A 20,593-nucleotide genomic window follows, 5' to 3' on the forward strand; every position below is an offset into this window, starting at 1 on the left:
GCGAGGAGGTATATGGGTTCATCGTTCAATTGAAAAACTCCTCCGGGCGAGAGATGTTGTTGACCCAATTCCTATCCTCTTCTTCTGAGGTGGAGGCTGCTTTACAAGGCTCTCTCCCATGTTGTACGAATGTGTTGTTGCATAAGTGGGGTTGGATTAATGTAATTCATTAGCTATGAGCGAGGCCGGCAGGAGAACTGCTGAACCACCGTTTGTTTACTCTAATTTTACACCGAACCCCATATATAAATGCATGTCTTATTACAGCGAAACGGAGAATAGGAAAACACACACGCACGCACACATGCACGCACACACACAGCGCTCTCTTTGTTTTAAGGTTCATGAAATATTAAGGCTTGCCGGTCTCATTAGGGATGAAATGAAACTATTTGTAGTGTGTGCTGCCCCATTAGCATTTACAGTACACACCCATTCGTCTCACACACATAGGGTTGCCGAGGCAGCATCTGCCGCGAATCACTCTCTGAGCCAAATATTTAATCTGTGTCCTAAGCTCCAGCCACACCTGACAGAGAGACTAATACTCCGGGGCGTGCCCTCAGCGGCCGGCACGCCGCTCTAATTTGCCGACAAAGACATGGCAGAGACCCAGCTCCGCGCCAGTCCGGGGCATCACCATGGATACGAGCCGTCAGCAAGTCCACAGGAGCTCATCTGGGTCTTGACATTCAACACGTGGTGGGAGACACACAATGTTGGAGCGTTTAGTGCCGGGAGTCCGTCGGTATCTGATCGCCCCCTAATTGCCCACAATGCCGCGGTACACCCTCATTAGGTTGCCCATTGTTCCTGTAGACGGAGCACGCCTGCTGCTTAACGATATTTCACGCGTGAATACATGCGCATCCGTCTTTTTCAACAAATGCACGAACGTCGCCTCTCGCTTACAGTACAAGGTCCATTTACGATTTGACAGGTGCTTTGGAAAGCCGAACGTATGCAGAGTCCCTCGCGGCCTCGCTATTGTTTCTGTGACTTAAATAAACATTGATTGTGTTTACCGTAGGCTTAAGTGGATGAACTGTTATTTATAACGAACAGCAAATGATGTGACAGGGGATTTGTCCCGGCACGGTGGAATGTGGCTCTACAGCTTTTGGCTATTAGAAACCCAGAGGATAATTAATTACAAGGAGGAACGGAGGGAGGGAGAGAAGGTAAGGCCGCGATGTGAAACTCATGAAAACGTGCGTTCATGTGTGCAGTCGTGCATCCACTGTAAGATACTCTGGGTTGTTTTTGATGAGCTGGCTGGATCCTTAATAAATTTAAACCCAATCTCAACTTTACAATCAGCCAGTTTTGTTTAATAATGATTATCTGTATATAGGATCTAAGAACTGTCATTCCCGTATCAATTCTCCTCCTCCTCCTCCTCGTAATTTTTGGTGGGCAGAATCTGCATCGGACTTGCCGTGTTTGCCTAAAAATCCAAAGCAATTTCCGATCAAATCGACTTTGTTGGAAAAGAGTCCTTTGTCATCTTAATAGGATGGAAATTGAGAAATCCACTTGAGTTTCCGTTGGTCGAGTGGATACATAAATTTTTCCATGAAGGTCTCTTTGTGAATGTGAGATTCTACAAATGCATCTCAACGGGAGATCAATTCTACTCATGACTCATACCACCGGCTACCCAATACGACTCAATAAAGTGCTTTGGAGGCAAGGATCACTGGAGGACTAGTACCTTCACTGACTGACTGACTGACTGACTGACTGAGCTTCAGCTCCATAGCTGAGCGTCCTGTTTTTTCAGCAGACCTCTAGTTTTGTACATTATATAGGCCTACTTGTCCTAGACGTAAAAACAATTGTTACATGTATATATTTTCCTCCCACTTATTTTTCCTATTTTTTTGTTTAGTCTTTAAGTGCAATACCTTCCGCAAAATTGTTCTAGTTGTAAGTTAGGGCCGTAGCCACGATAGCCGTCTCCTGAAGGTAGAGAAATTGTTTGGTACTGTAAAAGCGTTTCCCTTTCTTTACGACGACATTTTGACGACAATGGCGGTCGCGTCAGCCAGCAGCCGACCCTGCGATCTGCCTGTAAATGATCAGTCTTGATATTCTCCTGAATATGAGGGGGGCTTTTAGGAATCCACTTTCAACGTTTTAAATGTCAGCGAAGGGAGCTGTAGTCACTAGAGCCCCCTGCTGGGTGGCATTCAGAGATAAAACATTTACCTCTGCACCGTCTCAGCCTTTAGGCAAACCTGCCAATGTGGTTTGTGCATATACTGAGCCTCTCTGGCTCTGCAGTCGCCCCAAAGTACATTTTGATCGAATATTTATGATGATTCAGGCTATCGCCCTGATCCATAAATCCAGACTTCACGACCCCCCCCCCCCCCCCCCCACCCCCCCCCCCACCGGCCATCTCCTGGAAGAAGTACAGTCCCCGGTCTGCAGTCCATCTCATGTCTCCACCTGCACTTGCACCACCTTAACCAGCCTCATCTATCTGCTCTTGCACCACCTCATCTACATGCACTTGCACCGCCTACAATCAAGTAAATGTCAGGCCTGCTTACGCTATACACGGCAAACACTTCTACTGCCACCGACATAAAGTCATGTTTATGTGCACGTTATCACTGTTTGAACCAGAGAGAGCTGTAGATGCACATTAACTGGGCCATGGAACCGATCACATTTAGGCACAACACGAAATGCCTGAAATGTAGCGCTAGGGTCGTCTTCGTCATCAGACTATAGCCTTAGGTGGGCCGCGTGTGACTATTCAATGGAGGAAAAACCTGTCTATATGAATATAGACATCTCACCCACACACTCACACACAGCCTGGAGGATTCGCTGCATACCCGGTGAGCAGACGTCAGAATAACGGCCGTGTCAGAGTATAGTAGCAGAGTGTTTGCAGTGTGGTTTAAGCTCGCTAGTGTTCCTGAAATGAGGGGGCTTATAAAATCTGTAATGTGAGACAATTATGCGACTGCAACAGGTAAAGCGTTAACCTCATGGCATAATTGCCTGAGTCATATTTAGGCCAAGTTGTGATATCTAACCTAACTCAACTCTCATAATCCTGCTGATTCACAGTGCCTCATTGAATGTATTCTAAGCCAATCAGAGTGCTTTTAACATTCCATAATCACTATCTGTCTACGTCATCTGACTTAGGTATTCTTTATGCTAAATACAAAATGAACCTTGAAATACGACATAGGAAATTATGCTGTGAGGCCAACGATTTATACGATTTTTAGTCCAAATGCCAAGTACTAAATAATTCCTTGTACAAAGTCAAGGGGGAATGGGAGTTGGAATGAGTTCAGTGAAAGGACCAGATCCGATTATTTTCTCAAAAATAAAACCAAAACATGCTTGGTTTTGCTGACAGTGAAAACCGCTCTCGCCTTCCTTCAGTGTCTAGTCTGATGCTTCAGCCGTTCCTCACTGCTGTTAGGCATTCAATTCAAACCTAAGGCTGTCCATATCCATCAGAGACACTCATAAATCAGGGCAGAATGGTACCTGTGATGGATCCAGCCCTGCTATGGGAAACCAGCGGTCATCACTCATGGTGTCAGAGGTGACACAGGCCTGGTGCTGCTCGTCCCCTTCTCTGATGGCTCTGGGGGGGGGGGGCTCCGGGTGGAAGTTGAGGCCCCCCGGGTAGGCTGAATGTATCTCAGACTCCGACACTATTATCCGGCTAACACACTCCCTTTATTTTAACAGGCCATCAAAACCCACCTCTTTCAGATTGCTTTCACCACATTTCCCTTCTCTCCCCTTCCTCCTTTTTTTAATCTTTTTACAAATATAGATTCTTAATAAATAGTTTTATTTTGTGTTCAATCTGTAAAGCATTTTTGAGTATCTAGGAAATCACTTCATAAATGAAATGTATTATTATTATTACTACCAACAACCTATTTTCAAAAACCCGATGATTACCGGTATGTGTACAAATGATAAACTTTGGTTGGAGAATCGCAGATCCAGAATAATTATCTGATGCAGGCCTTGAAATTAACTGCTTTACTTGATCGCACTGGTGCACCTCAAATAGTGACGAGCACCGGCGAAAAAGCGAGGAGCCACAACAAAATGTGTTCTATAGTCTCTGCAATTAAATTCAATTTTGCGATTTAATAGAAAATGCATACCCATGCTATGCTGCATTGAAAAAAACACGTGTTTCCCTATTTGAAGTTTGAGGAAAAACTGTTTATAAGTCTTGGATTCTATGGCCTACAGCTGCAGAAGCTGGCTACAAGAGGCGTAGCAAGGTAAGTTCGGGTAGCTTATGAATCTCATTGCAGGGGAAGCAACAATGTCCTTCTGTAGAAGCCAGAGCAACAGGTCCGAGGACTGGGCAGTAGGGGATTTGGGGCTGTAGCATAGGAAGGGTAATTTGGAGGATTCTCACCAGTGGTGTCGTTATGAGGCGAAGGCTTCTTATGAGGCTGAAAATCTCCCTCTCTCCGGTGAACTATAACGACATAGTTGGGTGGTATTGACACGTTTTTTTTGTTACTCCGTCCGAGAATTACCATTAAGTATGCATGAGCAGGTAGCGCCATTCATTATTCATTCATGATTAATTCCAGTAGACTGGAGTATTAGATCACTTTTTATTATCCAGCTTTACAACGCATGGCAGTCTCCGGTCTTCTTTGTTAACCGCCTGCGAGGCGAGTGAGCTATCCCTGGCAACAAGGAAACCAACACTAAACTTTTCGCTCGTTTATTCCAGTTCTCGCTCTGCGCTTCCTAAGAAGCCGCGAGAAGCCTGCAGCCTGCGAGGAAACGATTAATGCAGCTGGTCTCGTGGTTGTATTGACAACCGACCCACAGACGGTTGATCCATCATACACCCCACAGTCCTCCTCGCCTCTCAAATGTATATTTATTTTACAAACAGTTTGACTAAGAAAGGCCGTCTAAGAAAAGTAAAGTATTTGTATTTAGAATTCATCCGTCATGGAGGGAGATCTATTCAAATGCCATACGTTCCACACAAAAATGCAGCCAAAGGCTTATATTGAAAGGTAATGTTATGTGTAGCTGAAATAATGGGCCATCAAGAAACAGCTCAGTATTAATATTAATGGACACATATTCGACCTGCAGTCTTTCAGACTGCATACCTCAGCCTCTATAGCCACACACACACACACACACACACACACACACACACACACACACACACACACACACAATCCGTCGACAATGGGTCTGGCCTGACCAATTCGATTAGACTATGCAAAATCTTAGTCGAAGATATCCCTAATATCTATTTAACTATCTATAAGCGCATTCACAAACCGATGCATATTCCCTTATCCTTAAACACCATGGTATTTTACGAGATGGCTGGCTTATCATCTGTCTATATAATATCCACATTTTTTCTTCTAAAAGCAATCCTAAAATAGTGACAGATTAGGCAGATCTAGCTCTAAACAGATTTAATGCCGATAGATTGCAATGTTTCGTATCACATGGTTTTGGACAACAAATAGGAACAATCCTTTCCACCTCCTTCTAAAGACCCTATGCATTACATTCTTATAATAGTTTGTTCAGAATTCAATATTTTTCTTTTTTTTGAAGAAATCGTTGAAGATAATTGACTTTCAGTGTTTTGTTTATGTTTTGGTCCTGTGGGAAACAGGATCTCTAATTGACGTAAGAACCGCCAGACAATATAGACGAGGTTGAGCTGAAAGTAAATCATACAATCATACACCGTTCCTACACACATTCACACACCGACGGCGGTGTCAGCCATGCAAGGCAGCAGCCAGCTCGTCAGGAGCAGTTAGGGTGAGGCGTCTTGCTCAGGGACACCTTGACACTCAGCCTGGAGGTGCCGGGGATTGAACTAGCAACCTTCCAGTTACGGGTCAACCCGCTCTACCTCCTGAGCCACTGCCTCCCCCTAAGAGCTGTGCATCTACAACTGAAGTGTATAAATGGATTGGCAGAACCTCTCAGCCGGTCTATGGACCAGCGCTGGCTCTAGAGCTGCAGAACACAAGGTGTGGGTTGGACCGGATCAAGCAGCTACAGTCTACCTCCAGCCCTGCTCATCCTCAGAGGTGTGGCTCTGGACGAGTCCACCCCTACCTGGGGTCGACCCTTGAGCCCTCACAAGCGCTGTATCCTGACAACCGGGGCTCTGTACTTAGCTCCTTGACTTAACTCTCTGAAGCAGACAAGAAGGAAGAGGTGCTTCTTTGAAAGCGAAATTAGGGAGGATGAACCGAGGGGGAGAAACAAAACCATGAAGAGGGGGTGAAGCGAAGACGGACGCAGGGACGAGAATGCAGAGCAGCAGAACAGAGAGGTAACAGCCAGGCCTTGTAACACAGTAGACAGGACACGAGTATACAAACTAGGAGGTGACAACAGAGTTATCCAAGTGCAGCCAAAGGGAAGGATCGCCAGACATTGGGTAAATATGTTGTAGAGTTCCTTTAGTTTAGCTACTCTGGGTTTTACAGACACTAGGGATTCGCTTTATTGTCGTTTGCCTTGAAGACGAGGGGGTCCCCCTAGACCTCAATGGGGTGTATGATTTCGTAATTCCCCGTCCCAGCTGGGAAATACAGTAGAAAGTACATGATATCATGAACCACTTAGCAATATTGAGATGAAACTCCCATTGCGTGCTTCAACAAAAAAGAGAAAAAAAAATGAATTTTTCCTATTCAATCCGATTTTCTAGAAGTAGGGGTACTAACAATATAGAGAACATTTTAACATGAAATATTGTTTAATCAAATTAAAATACTTCAAACAGGGATACAAGCCTGAGCTATATCTACTTTCTCATCATATTCAGATGAAACATGTTGTAAAACAGACTTTTATCCGTAACACCAAACATAAATGTTGGTTTATTTGAGGATCCAGCCTCACTTGATGTCTCCAAAGAAACACTTTGCCCATCCTACAAAACCAAACAGAACAAAGACACTGCTGGATGCAAGCTAGCAGACGTCTGAATAACAAGATACGGAGCGAGGCAAAGTCATGACTAATGAATGGCGTCCTTCCATGAATAACACACTTTCAAAACTTTACTTTGCATTCTGATAACCGATGAGCACGTGTATCAACGCGCAGACAGACAGTGCTAGCGGGCCGGCCTGATGTGCAAGGATACAATAGCATGATGAATAAATGCAGAGGGCGGAAAGGGGGGAGGACGGGGGAGGAAGGGAACAATGTTGACCTTGACAGGAGAGAAGCTCTGAAAGGCTGAGCAAGTGCTCCCGGGATTCAGCCCATCCACCGCCTTGACTCGACCCGCCTGTGGAAAAATCTGCTTAACACAGTCGGACTAAATATGGAGAGTGAGTCAGTGGCCATTTGTTAAAACCCTTGGTTTAACCAAACCCTGCGCACCCATGCTGAATGAACAACAGCGACGGTAAACGTTGTTAAGTGTGCGTGGAGCCACTTCAGACAGGGCCTGCTGTGTTGGCTTCCGGTACCTGTCGCCTGCCTTCCCCCCGTAATGGTTTTTTGTCCTTTGCGTTGGAAGCGGCTGTGTTTAGCGATGGCTCCACTGAGCTGGAGTGGGTTGTTGTTGCTCAGCATGGGGTGCTTTTCTACGCAGTCTCCCTCCCCATCCTTCCAGATGAATAAACCAACAAGAGGGGACTATTTGTTTTAACAGGGTTTTTTGGCCCTGTCTGTTGGTAATTCTCTGCTGAGAGCTGCTTGATTCATTCACCTCACAGTAGTTCGAGAATGCCAGGTTTTCTGTACATATAATAGGTTTCTTTCACACCATGCTGGCCTTGGAAATGGGCGTCCCCCTGGTACCAAATTCAGCCGGGGGCTTCTTGTGAAGTGAATCCATGAGTGTAAGAGCATGAATGCAATGTTATTGACGTCTGCGAGGTTCATACAGGCTATGATTGGTCAACGACCTGCAAGGTACAACAGAGACACGTGTCAATCATATGTTAAAGCTAAATTGAGTGCCAGCAGTCCCTCCAGAAAAACGTGATTATGCGATCGCATAATTCAACGCATAATCAGCCAAAGTCTGCATATTCATGCGGGGGCCGCATTTTTTCAAATATGCCGCACTTTCACCGCATAAATTGCCGATTTCCATGCAAAATATGCGGGGCTTGCATGATTTCATAATCCCCGCATTTTCGTTAGAAAAAAAGTCATCTTAGCAGAAAGTTGAAAAATGTCGTGTTTACTCCACACAAGAGCAGCCATTTCCCCCTGTTGCCATGGGAACGTTATGAAGTGACGTAATTACGCGACGTGAACGTCATCGAAAAACTGCATTTTTCGCAAGTTCCCGCAATTTTTGCAAGTTCCCGCAATTTCATCGCATAAAATTGCATAAATATGCCGCATATTTCATCGCATTTTTTAACAAAACGTGCCGCATAATCAAGGATTTTTTGCCGCAACAATCACAAAAAAACACCACATTTTTCTGGATGGACTGGCACAGGCTCCTTGAGAATCAGCCTGGGCCCCCTGTCTCCCATGATACACCCTTTCCTTGTTGGGGATCAGTCGGAGCAACCCCTCCCAGGTGAACGTAAAGGAACGCAGGGTCAGGGGTTGGTTGCCTCTTCGCAGAGGGGCTATGTTCAGCTATATATATAAAACTGCTATGGTTTGAGGGCGGCGGTACTACGCTAACTCTGTTCTGCTACAGGCAGAGCAGGAGCAGCGGGGATTAGGGGCTGATGAATCGGTTGAATCGCATCCACCAGACGACACATTTCAGCGCTCGAGTCTGATTCATATTGTCTGAGTTGTTTTGACCGCATTATCCCAGCGCTGCTAAGCGTTCCGTCTGCTCTGCTCGCGTCCGGGGGATAAAGAAAGCAAGAAGACGCGAGGCATATCATAACATGCTGCTCGTGTTTGGACAGGAAATAAATACACAGCAATATAGGCCTAGGTCGAGAATTCCCCCATATTTTTAAACTGCTGGATCAACGAGCGGGTGCCACGGATATAGACATCAATAAACAAAACAAACAAATAGGCGACATGGGCGCTGTGCATCAGAGTGCGTCTGTCTCTCTCTCGTTGTGAGGGAGACGATGGGTAGAAACAGCTCATTACAACCGATAACGAGCGCTATGCGAGAACAGCGAACGAAACCCAGAGGGGGCAGTGGTAGTAGCTACAGTCTTAGCGGTTAGCAGGCTTAGGTAACGGACACACAGGTGTAGCTGCTTTCCTTGTGCGCACTTTCCTTCTCCAGAGGGCCTTACTGACTTCAATAGAGTTAGCGAAGGGCCACAATTCTTTTTCTTTTCGTTTCTTTTATTTTCTTCTGTTTGGCCACAATTACAGTATTTTTGTTTTTGTTGTTTGGCCAGAATTCTAAGTAATTTATTTTCGGCTGAGACAAAAATCAAAGTATTTTTCTTCAGTTTGGCCACATTTTTGAGTACTTTTTTTAGTTTGGCCACAATTCAAAGTATTTTTTTCAGTTGGGCCACAATTATCAATATTTTCGAGTAGGAATGATTTGGGATAAACAACAGACACACGCTTTACAGCAATATTTCGCGGGAAACCAAAGGCGCCATCAGTGGAACGAGTCCCCTGTCTCTCCCAGTGTCCACCTGCCAAGGAGATTGGAGCCATTTTCCCGGAGGGGTAATGAAACGTGTTGGGTACAGTCGGGTCGCCAAGTATTCTTTGGCATAACGTCTGGTCAAGAACCTCCAGTGGGGTAAACCAGAGAGGAGGGAGTGAAGCGAAGACAGACGCAGGGACAAGACTGCAGAGCAGCAGAAGAGAGAGATAACAGTAAGGCCTTGTAACTTAGTAGACAGGACACAGGAATACACATGACAACGGAGTGTCGTGTGTATTTACCTTAGACACGGGTAAATAGGTCGTAGAGTTCCATTATTTTAGTGACTCTGGGTTTTACGGACGCTATGGCCTCGCTTTGTTGTCGTTTGACACGGAGACGAGGGGATCCCCCTGGACCTCGCTGGGGCGCATTATTAATTACCTCCAGTGGTAGAGAACGCCACGTCGAACACTCAGGTCGACATTGTCCAAAAAAAAAACCTCCCATTTCTGTTCCCACCTTCCTATCTGCATACATCCATATGCAAGAGCCCCTCGCATCATGTCCTCATCGGCGCCTCGGTCTAAATGTAAATGTGAGTATTACAGATGCAGCGCAGCGTGCAACTCACAGCTCACACACCCCCGATCTGGCACTCAAAACACTCACATGCTGGCTCGCGGTGTGTGTTCACACTCACTCTGTCTCACTCCGTCTCTCGCTCGTTGTCACACTCCTCCAGCCCCCGCTACTCCTGACACTGCCTCACTAAGTCGGGGGGGGGGGGGGGGGGGGGGGGGGGCGTGAGACGCAGGGGGCGGAGCCACGGGGAGTCTCGCTCTCCTCCGCCTCCCACGTTAGCAGACACCTCCCCGACGCACTGACTGACTGCCCCCCCGTCGAGCCGTTGGGCCGAGGCTCGCTGAGGGAAAACATCCGGAGGCGTCGTGACGACCCGGCCCCTTCCCGCCCCGTTTGGTGGTGGTGGTGGTGGTGGTTCGGGTGGAGACCATCAGAGTGGAGTGGGGCCGTTCACTCAGCTCTGAACACCTGATGCTGACCAGGGTGTGATCAGAGCTCTCTCTCTCTCTCTCTCTCTCTCTCTCTCTCTCTCTCTAATGACACCGCTGATTAAGTGACTTCCAGCCCTCAGGGTCATCGCGGATTAACACACAACGACTCATGCTCAGAGATGCTCGCTTTCTGCTGCCCGTGTCGGTTCTGCTACGACCCAGTGCCAGGTGGGAGCGTTCAGCAGTCTCAGGCGGTGCAGCTTTCCAGCCCGCGTGCAGAACACATCCATCAACCCCGGGCAGCCGCTTATCGCCTCCCTGATGCTGGGGGTGATAAGCCCGCAGATGAGATTCATGCTCCACCCTCAGCGATGTCTCTGGTCCGCTGGTGGTGCAGAAGCCCCTGGAGCTGTGAGCCTTCAGGCCGGAGCTTAACAGCGTCCGTGTGCTAGACAGCGCTAGCACACGGACGCTGCTGTCGCTAAACAGGGGACCGGAGGACCTCACAGTCTACCGCCAAGTTGTGATTGGCTACTGTTGGCCTGTAGGCCTATAGGTAGGTGTTTATCAGGCTTGGGATTTCTTGCTTTTGGACCACAGACTGACTGATATGAGAAGATCAAACGACTCTTGCTGTCCTCGTGTCCGTTCAATAACATTACACATATGTGAGCGACATGTTATGGAATTATTAATTGAATTGTTGTGAAATGTTCAATTAGGCAATATACACATAACGAGTATACGGTTATGAGTGTTTATTTTACACTCAATCCTGCCCTGTATAATTTATTAACAAATTATGAGTCAAGACTCCCTTTCTAATTAGAAATGACCTTACCTCCAAACTTGAATTAGCATCTCACCAAACAAATACGCTTTGTATTTTAAGAAGTAAACAAGCTTAAAGCGCACTCTGGAGTTAGCTGAGAGATCGCACCTGGGGCGGGATATAAATATATAAAGATAGCCAATCGGGCTTGGCTCTGCACGGTGCTAATTGTAAACACATGAATATTACATGACGCAGTGTTCAGTCAAATCTTCTCAGCTACCAGCGGCAGACATAGTAGTCATACCAGAGTGCAGCGAACCGAGGCGAACACGGTCAAATTGAGGTTTGTGGACCTCACTGCCACCCTAGCTTCCATTTAATATGTAATCAAAATGCAAATATGGTTACCATCTTAAACAATCGCCAAGTGGAGAGCATAACAAAACAACAATCTGTATCTTGCAGGGCTGCAGATGGAAAAGGGTCACCAGCATTTCATTCAATTCACACACACACACACACACACACTCTGTCACTGTCTTACTCACACACTATCTCCTTCTCGCATACACACACACCGTCACTGTCTCCCACACACAGTCACTGTCCCCCCCCCCCCCCCCCGACACACACACACACACACACACACACACACACACACACACACACACACACACACAGACACACACACACAGACACACCCACCCACCCCTATGATTATATGAAGCTCTTGCTCATGTCTGGAAAATCAAAGGCTCTCTGGTCGATATTGAGGTTCAATACATGTCACTGTTCCCCGAGATGCCTGCCAAAGGAAGGAATACAGGCAGGTCCCCGCGACGTGCCATCGATCCCCATGCCCAGTCTCCAATGTTGTATGCTGTGTAACCCTGCTGTCCCCGTGCTTCCAGTCGCCGTGCCACCTGTTACCTGAAGGGCTTTGATTTGCTTTAGTACCGTGTCAGAGCCGCTGCCCGGACCCCAGCCCTACAGTGGGGGGGGGGGGGGGGGGGGGGGTTTGAGATGGAAATCACCACGGGGAGACGTGAGGAAAGACGAAAGGGGAGACGGAGGGGGAGACGGAGGGGGAGACGGAAGGGAAGGCGGTTGTCCTTGCGTCATAGTGGTGCAGCGGATGGATGGGCTGATGAAAGACGACCACAACACGCCTGCAGAGATGTGGAAGCAGCTGCCCTCATTCTCCGGCTCAAGTACAAGTGCTGTGCTGTAGCACAGAAGGACGAGGGAGCGGTACGGGACAAGACAAAGCCTGCCAGGAATACAGACCTGACCTCCATCCAGGGGGCCATGGGGCCGGGCGCACATCAACACGTTTGATCTACAGGCAGGTGTGTCGTTAGGACGGAGACAGCCCACATCTTGCCTGACGACACCAGCCTTAGAACCCCTGCCTCACACCGACGAGGCGGTTCAAACCTCTGAACGAGGATGTCTGTCACTGTCGCCTTCCGGCTGCGTTGGCGAGCAAAGGTATTCTGGTTCTCAGTCCGTCATTTCTGCCAATTTTCAACAATGAGCGGAGGGGAAAAATACTGTTATACCACAAGTGTACCACTTACCAAATATTGGAACCGAGTAGAACCGAAATTGTAATAAAATGAGGTTTAATTTCAGCACAAGAAGGTGTGAGAGTAGACCTTTTTTTTTCTGGGAAAGCGAATTTGGGACAGCTCATATTCTGAAGCAGTTGGTGATTGAGAGATTGTTCTGTCAGACACTCTTGATACCTTATGAATGATATCTTACCTCCTGCTCCCAGTCGAGAGCGAAGGCTAAAATATTGATAAAACATTCTCTTGCTAAAAGAATGCAATTCATTCAAACATATGCATACCTAGGTATTACCATAAGAAGTGTACCTTGTTCGACTCATTTATAGCGGTAGCTGTAGCACGCTAACTTCCTCCACCGCCGTAGAGCCCCAGTCTCTAGCTCCTCCCACAAACACCACCGCTAGGAGTAAAGGTTCGCTAGCTAACTTAGCTCTAAAAGAACCATATAACATAATTCAATGCGTAATCGCATCTGCAACAGAACTCGGATTAATGACAAATAAATCAGCGTCAGTTTGGCAAAGTTCAATGTTCAGGAGTCCTGGCAGAAGCTTGGACTCGACATAAAAATAACCTGAATCAGCCACGAGCTTGTTAGCCACCTTATTATTCTCTGCCACAGAAGGACACTTTGTGCAAAGTTTTAATATAAAGCTCCATGGAAAATGTTGTGTCCTGTTATATTATCGAGGATGGAATAGAAGAGAAAATAAATGAAGGTGAACCAAGAAATTCTAACATTTTAAACAGGATCCGAAAAACAGTCATTTAAAATGACTAAAAAAAATGAACATAAGCAGATATGAACATTCGCAAACATGCCCGTCCCTGGTACTTCCCCTATCATAACGGAGGTCAGGGAGGGCACAGAACGCCGGGCTCATTATTGGCACAGACCTCCGGATGTTAATGACGATCACACCTTCTCCGCGCGGGAGAGGAGCCCATCAATGAATAATGCTGGAGGCGTAGAGCAACAACAATGCTGCTGTTTATATTAGAACTATAGGCTGTATGATACAGCAACAGAAAGGATGAAAGCTTTCAGATAGACCCCAAGAGACACGAGGATAGCAGATCCCTCTTCTAGGACAGCGAAAATCACGAAGAGGCTAATCAAGGATTATAAACTAACGAGACATAAAGAACACAGTTCATACATGAATTTATATTCTTCTTTCCTTGTTCCCATTTTTTTCATACGCATTCAATAAACACGAGAAGCCCATTTTAGACTTGAACAATTATTCTAGTAGATTCATGTATTACTAATAATAATTGAGTCATTTCTCAATAATATGGCTTATCATTTTTGGACAGCGTGATAGATAGGCTGAGGTTTGGCGAGTTGTTGTTGGGCTTCCCAGTAGGAAATAGTGTTTGTTTGATCCCCGACCATCACCCACCACCCCAACAGCATCAGTGGAACTGTAAGCATCCTCGAGCAATATGCTAACCCCCTACCTGGCCCTTAATTACCCCTCTCAGCATCCTCTGTAATTAGCACTGGATAATAGACTTTCCCAAATGACTCCATAGTAATGTGATAATGGCAGCTTGTCGCGCTGGGTTGATGACTTGTTTATAGTCATTATCCGCATGTGTCACAGAACACATGTCAAACACACGACAATGACCCGCTACCGCGAAGATGATTACTAGGGCCGCGGGCTTCGGCGGCGTGCTACTGATTGGAATCATGCTGCAGGCGCCCATGTTGTGAAACCCAACGTAGCTGAAGAGATAGAGACTGAAAGACGACGAGATAAGAACGCACACGTAAACACACAACACTGAAAACAGATCAAAACGCCCCCGCGATAACACCTCAATGATCCCCTAATTAACTCATAAACCAGTGATATCAAAGCTTTATGCTTTCTCAGTCACACCGCCCAGACTGTTTCTCTGATTATTTTTGTGTACCTTATTCTTAAAATTTTCACATAAACAACCTTTTGCTTTGAACGGATTTGACTAAACAGCACAAATAACTGCCTCAAGTTCGCAATGTGTTATTTTCCTCCCAGAAGACCCCCAGACTCCCAGAGTCTAGTGTTGCTTATTGACAAGATGTTGCAGAAAGCTGCCAATTTCTGTTTCTGTGTAAAAGGCTGGGAGCATTAACAGCTAAAGGCCGCCAACACGGGCCAATCTCACAGTTTGTAATTACAGTCATTATCTGTTCAGAAACACCGTGGGCTGAAGAATCAGCGCTCCCCTCGAAAACACAACAGCACAACCCCAGACGAACCACTTGCTCAAGGCCGGACAACATTCCGGTTTGTAAGAAAGACACACACATTGCATCACTCTCAATAGACCTGAGAACAACACACAATATAGACAAGCAGTTGATGTGGATGGAGTCCCAACTGTGGTTGCATTGTCCACTAGCTTAGCATCAGCAAGTACTTCCGTAAGTGCCTTCCCCTTTTTCCAAACAGTTTCCAAGGATGATTTCCCAAACGGTTCGGTGAAGCCAATCATCTGCCAGCATCAGTTCACCAAGCCCCCCCCCCCTCCCCCCCCCCATAGGACAATGGGAAACTTTGTTTGGAGAAAATGGGCTTCTAGTTTAATTTCTAGCTGAAAGGCACTGGGTTCGATTCCCGATGGACCACACACACACACCAACCTGTATGCCGGCCCAAACCGCGACCTGTTCCTTTAAGAACTGAAATCACCGGATAAAAGTGTCTGCAAAATAACGATAGCCGTATATAGTCACAGGAAATCAGGAAATCTCGACACCTATAGCAGAAATATAGAGTGCCAGCTATAACGGTACGACTATTTTAAGTAATCCTTCCCCCTCGTTCGTTGTTCTCCTGGCGGACATGAGGGCGTCTCCCCCCAGTGTCGAGTTCTGCTGCTCATGTGTGTCCCCCCCCTTCTCCCCCATCCATCACTCACCGCCAGGGATCCATTTTCTTATCTGCCTTCCTCTCCTCGCCCCCGTCCCTGTCCAGCGCCCCACTCGGCTCCCCCCCACGGCTCAATCCCGACAGCGCTCTAACCTCCGGGAGCCTCTCCTGTGGATGATTGCGGGCCCCCCCCCACAGCGAGCAGCTCCGGATTGGTTCTCTCTGAGCCGCCTGTCAGGGTCCGCTTCAGGCCACGCCAGGGCGTCTCTCCGGCGGCAGAATCACCACGGATACCCTTTGGAAAAGAGCCCCTATAGAGCCCCGAAAGGGAGGTCTTGATAATGCCAAGTGAGGCAATAATAATAATAAAAATAATATTAATAACCCTGCGGCCACACAACGACCTTTCTTATTAGGGTTCGGGGGGGGCCGTCAAAATGAAATGAATGCATGACTCTCCTTTAAGTCGATAAAACGCAAAGTTCATAAAAACCAAAGACCATAAAAAGTGTCTCACACCTTTTACTAGCCATCCCTCCGGGCGGTCGACACCGTGTCGGAGCTGGCTCCGCGGCCAGCGGGCGGGGCCTTGCCAGCTAGCCTCCGCGGCGCGCTAACCGACGAGAGGAGGGGCTAATTGGCCATCGGTGTGAACTCCCACCGGGGGCCCGCGCGGACCGCGGCTTAACGAGCGTGCCTGTGAGTGAGACAGGGCCGCGGGTGTGGACGCCGTCATTGGTCTCATTTGGGTCTGAGCGCGTGCGGTGGCCCGGTGCCGCGGCCTTTAGCCCCGATGCTGCCTGATCCACTCTGGCAGACACTGATGTAGCCTGTCAGAATGATCACTTAGTGTTTAATTAAGGTGGTAATCACACTCAGAGGGGACACGAGAGAGAGAGAGAGAGAGAGAGAGAGAGAGAGAGAGAGAGAGAGAGAGAGAGAGAGAGAGAGAGAGAGAGAGAGAGAGAGAGAGAGAGAGCAAACAGGGGAGAGACCACAAGAGAGAGTAGAGAGGGCAGGGGAGAGATAACGAGAGAGAGAGAACGAGAGAGAGAGTGAGCAAGAACGAGAGAGAGCGAGACGTGTTTGGTGAGGCCATGAGAGGAAGAGACAGTGGAAAGGGAGAGAGAGAGAGAGAGAGAGGAGGCAGAGGGGGAACGAGTATGTGGCGAATGGAGCATATCACACACAGCTATTATTACACACACACATTTCTCCATCTCCGTGAACCGACTATTTATCCAACACAATCTGTTTCCTGTTTTCTCTGCGATGATGGCACATGAACGTCGCGGCAAACACTGCATTATGAAGCGTGAGTGAAACAGAAACGAGTTTGTGTTTGGGGTCGTTACACAGAGACGATGTCATAAACATATCTCAGACAATATAGGCGCCGTGCAGCACGCCGCAAGCCGCTGTTTAATGGGCAAACCGACTTTCCATCGGCTATTGGGGCGAACGCTGCTCTGAGTATCTGACTGAAGCCCCACAGTCCCACTAGAGATGTTCCCATACCAGTTCTTCCTTCCCGATGCCAGATCCGATCTCTGAACCTGAGTATCAGCTGATACCGAGTGTATACCGATACAGCATCTAGCATTGTAACTACTAACAGCACTTGTTCTTATTGAAGGGTTCTCTAACGATGACAGCAATGTATAGTCGGTTCACTTACTGATATTCTTTGTAGTAAGTGAGGTAGTATCTGATCAGCGCATAGACACCCGATAATCCATACAGCATTGTAGGCAGCATCGGAGGGATTTCCAATAATGGTATCGGTCTCGGAACAACTATAACACAATGATTCTCAAAGTTCAAACACTGAGGCTTTTTTCCAGAGATGACATTAGCCCAGGAGACCCTGCGTGGGTGTGAGTGAGAGATATGTCTGTCGGTCATGGTGGTGCTGATGATGATGGTGGTGATGATGAAGGCGGTGGTGGTGAGGTTGGTGGGGCTGATAGTGGTGGTGGTCGTGGTGGTGTGGGGGGAAATCCATGTCTATGCAACATCACCCAAGTCTGCCAGTATTCTTTTTTTCGCCCCCGGTGTCTTTCCCCCCCCGACAGAGCGCTGGAGATACGAGAAGTGCAGCCAGAGAGAGAGAGGAGCAGAGAGGGGGAGAGAGAGAGAAAGAGAGAGAGAGGTGGAGGGAGACAGAGCAGGAGGGAGAGAGGAGCAGAGAGAGGAGCAGAGAGAGAGAGAGAGAGAGAGAGAGAGAGAAGGAGGGAGAAGAGAGAGAGAGAGAGAGAGGGTGGGAGAGAGAGAGAGAGAAGGAGATAGAAGGAGGGAGAAGAGAGAGAGAGAGAGAGAGAGAGAGAGAGAGAGAGGGGTGGAGGGAGACAGAGCAGGAGGGAGAGAGGAGCAGAGAGAGAGAGCAACGCGGGGGTGAGGTTCAAGAGGGGGCACGTCAGAGGATTCACCGGGGGGGCGCGGGGCTGTAGCGAGGAGGTGTGGTGAACGGGCGGAGGACAAAGAGGATGATGATGCCTTCCAGAAGACTTTCTGTCGGCCAGATTATCTTTGATGGCAGCGCCGGGCAGGACGTGAGGGAAGACGCGTCAGACAGCTGTCCAGTGGGGACCAGTACAGCTAGGGAGGAAGTTCATCCTATAACTGGACCAGAGAGCTGTGAGTGCCGGCTTTGTAGTTCCTTCCACGAGATGAAAAGGAGTCAGTGGAAGGTACAAAACCTCTGGTTAGTGTGGAAGGAAACTGGAAAGAAGTAGGGACCTGCAGCGCTGCTCAAGTACCAGATATCACACTAGATGTATATACCTGAAAGGGTTGAATATAGAGCTACTCTGAAAGGCACCAGCGCCCCTCTGAACCCGTCGGTCTCACCACACTGTCGGTACCAGACGAACCGCCGTGCTGATTGAGTCAGGTCCCGTTACGAACAGTACAGCCTTGGAAAAACTCCCAGAAGGAGAGATCGGAACCGTATACAATTCAGTACAAGTGTACCTGGCCATCAGACAGCTCTGTCTCTTTAAATTAAATGTTTTTCAATGGGGATCAAATCTGTCGGGATCAGGGAAGCTAAAGGGCTTGGTTTCACAGGGAATCACAGGGATTTCCTCCAAAAACTGAGACCGGCTCAAACATCATATTTGCTCCTCGATTCACATTTGATCTCAGGCCATGCGAGCGCAGTTTGCACACCCGGGGCAAAAGTAAAGCTCTGAGCGAAAAAAGTAAATAAATGATCAGAAGGGAGCATTAGCGCTGGTTAACGTCAAAGCAGCCCCAGATTCTCTCTCCACACCTCAGCCGAAGAGCTGGTGGATGAGAGAGACCACTGAGTTCAGGACAATCTCCATTCGTGTCACTGCTCCATTGACACAATACATGAGAGCGCTGATAGCCCGGCCTGGTGTGTACAACTCTGTCGTGTTTAACAAGTAAACAGCGATACTGAGAATCTCATTGGCAGCGTCTTCAGTCCTTCTCTGCGCACAGGCGTGGACTAAAGATATAGGCATCTGCTACTCTGGGTAACAACACAAAGTTAGAGGTAACAAAACAGCATTGATTGAGAAATTGATTAGGTAATATTGTCGTGTTTCCAAAATGTAGTCCTTCTCTCCTCCTCTGGCCAACTAGTGATAGTATAATATTCATCTTTGACTTACTTTTTTATATTTCATACATTTGCCAAGTGTCCTCTTCACAATATGACAGATGGACTTTGGCCAATGAAGATGATGAGAGTGCACTACAAGTGTGTTTTAAGTGCAGGCTAGACACCACCTTGAGGTAGCAAGCAATCATTCTCGCCTCTGGTGTGAGCTAGAAATAATTGGCCACGGAAACAAGGCATCATGAATGTGAGGCGTTGTACCGTATAACAAAGGGCACTTCTTTAGGTAGTGGGATTCAGCCGTGCATACTAATACTGTGATACTACCACACACATCACACTGACGGTGCGCAACTGTCTAGCATGACAAGCAAAATAAGCATGTTATGCAATCGATAATCCCAAAAAAGAACTTGGCTACTGGACTGCTAGTTGGTCTCTCAATTACCAGGTGATGATGAAGCTTACAAAGAATACTAGCATAAGGCTTGACATAATAACTGATAATTAATAACTGAAAGTAATAACAGAGCAGCTGAATCGCCATGAGTATTTTGTCCAAAGCGACTTACAATAAGCACATTTGTCAGAAGAAAGAGAAACAAAATATCGCTGTCGGTACAGTAGGAAGTTCATAGAACGAAGTGCCAAGCACTAACAATCGTTAGGTTAACCCATTCCCCATAAACAACAAAGAGAGCTAGGATAAGAGCCGTGCAATGGAACGCAACATGCAGTCGTTCACGATCCAACGGTTAACATCAACAAGCCATCCCCGTGAGCAGACATGGCTTTGCATCAGAGCAGCTTAAAGTCAACAGCCTTTGCAGGAACCTTTGGTTATCTTCCCGTCATCTCCACGGAGAGATTGCGTGGAGGCCCTCCTGGGCACCCAGGGTTGAGCTCCACCATGACACATGAAATTACATCACGCCGACCCCCCACCAGCCCTACACGGAGGAACATACGTGTACACACAGCAAACACGCCACCGCCGACCCTCGAGCAAACCCAGACACTGCTGTACTCACGGTTTGGAAGTCCCGGGGGCTGCACTCCTGTCCCTGGTAGCGGCAGTACAGCATCATCTCCTTGAGGTCGTGGCCCACCCGCTCCGAGAACTCCTTCATGCTGAAGGTCTTGGGCCGGTACGCCGTGAAGTTGGCCCTCTCCTGGAGGAAGGCCAGCACCTCGG

General features: G+C 47.6%; 1 protein-coding gene across 1 annotated transcript in view; it reads right to left on the reverse strand.

Annotated features, from left to right (window-relative positions):
- The window catches only part of asic2 (acid-sensing (proton-gated) ion channel 2), a gene marked incomplete at its 5' end in the record, with an annotated part of 274,547 nt that overhangs the window by 249,643 nt on the left and 4,311 nt on the right, over positions 1-20,593 (reverse strand). The window contains 1 exon segment of the mRNA XM_079746190.1: positions 20,430-20,593. This exon segment is cut by the window's right edge and continues 423 nt beyond it. Coding sequence (XP_079602316.1) covers positions 20,430-20,593 — 164 coding nt within the window.

This window comes from Pollachius pollachius (assembly GCF_949987615.1).
Source record: "Pollachius pollachius genome assembly, chromosome: 11".
Taxonomy (NCBI): domain Eukaryota; kingdom Metazoa; phylum Chordata; class Actinopteri; order Gadiformes; family Gadidae; genus Pollachius; species Pollachius pollachius.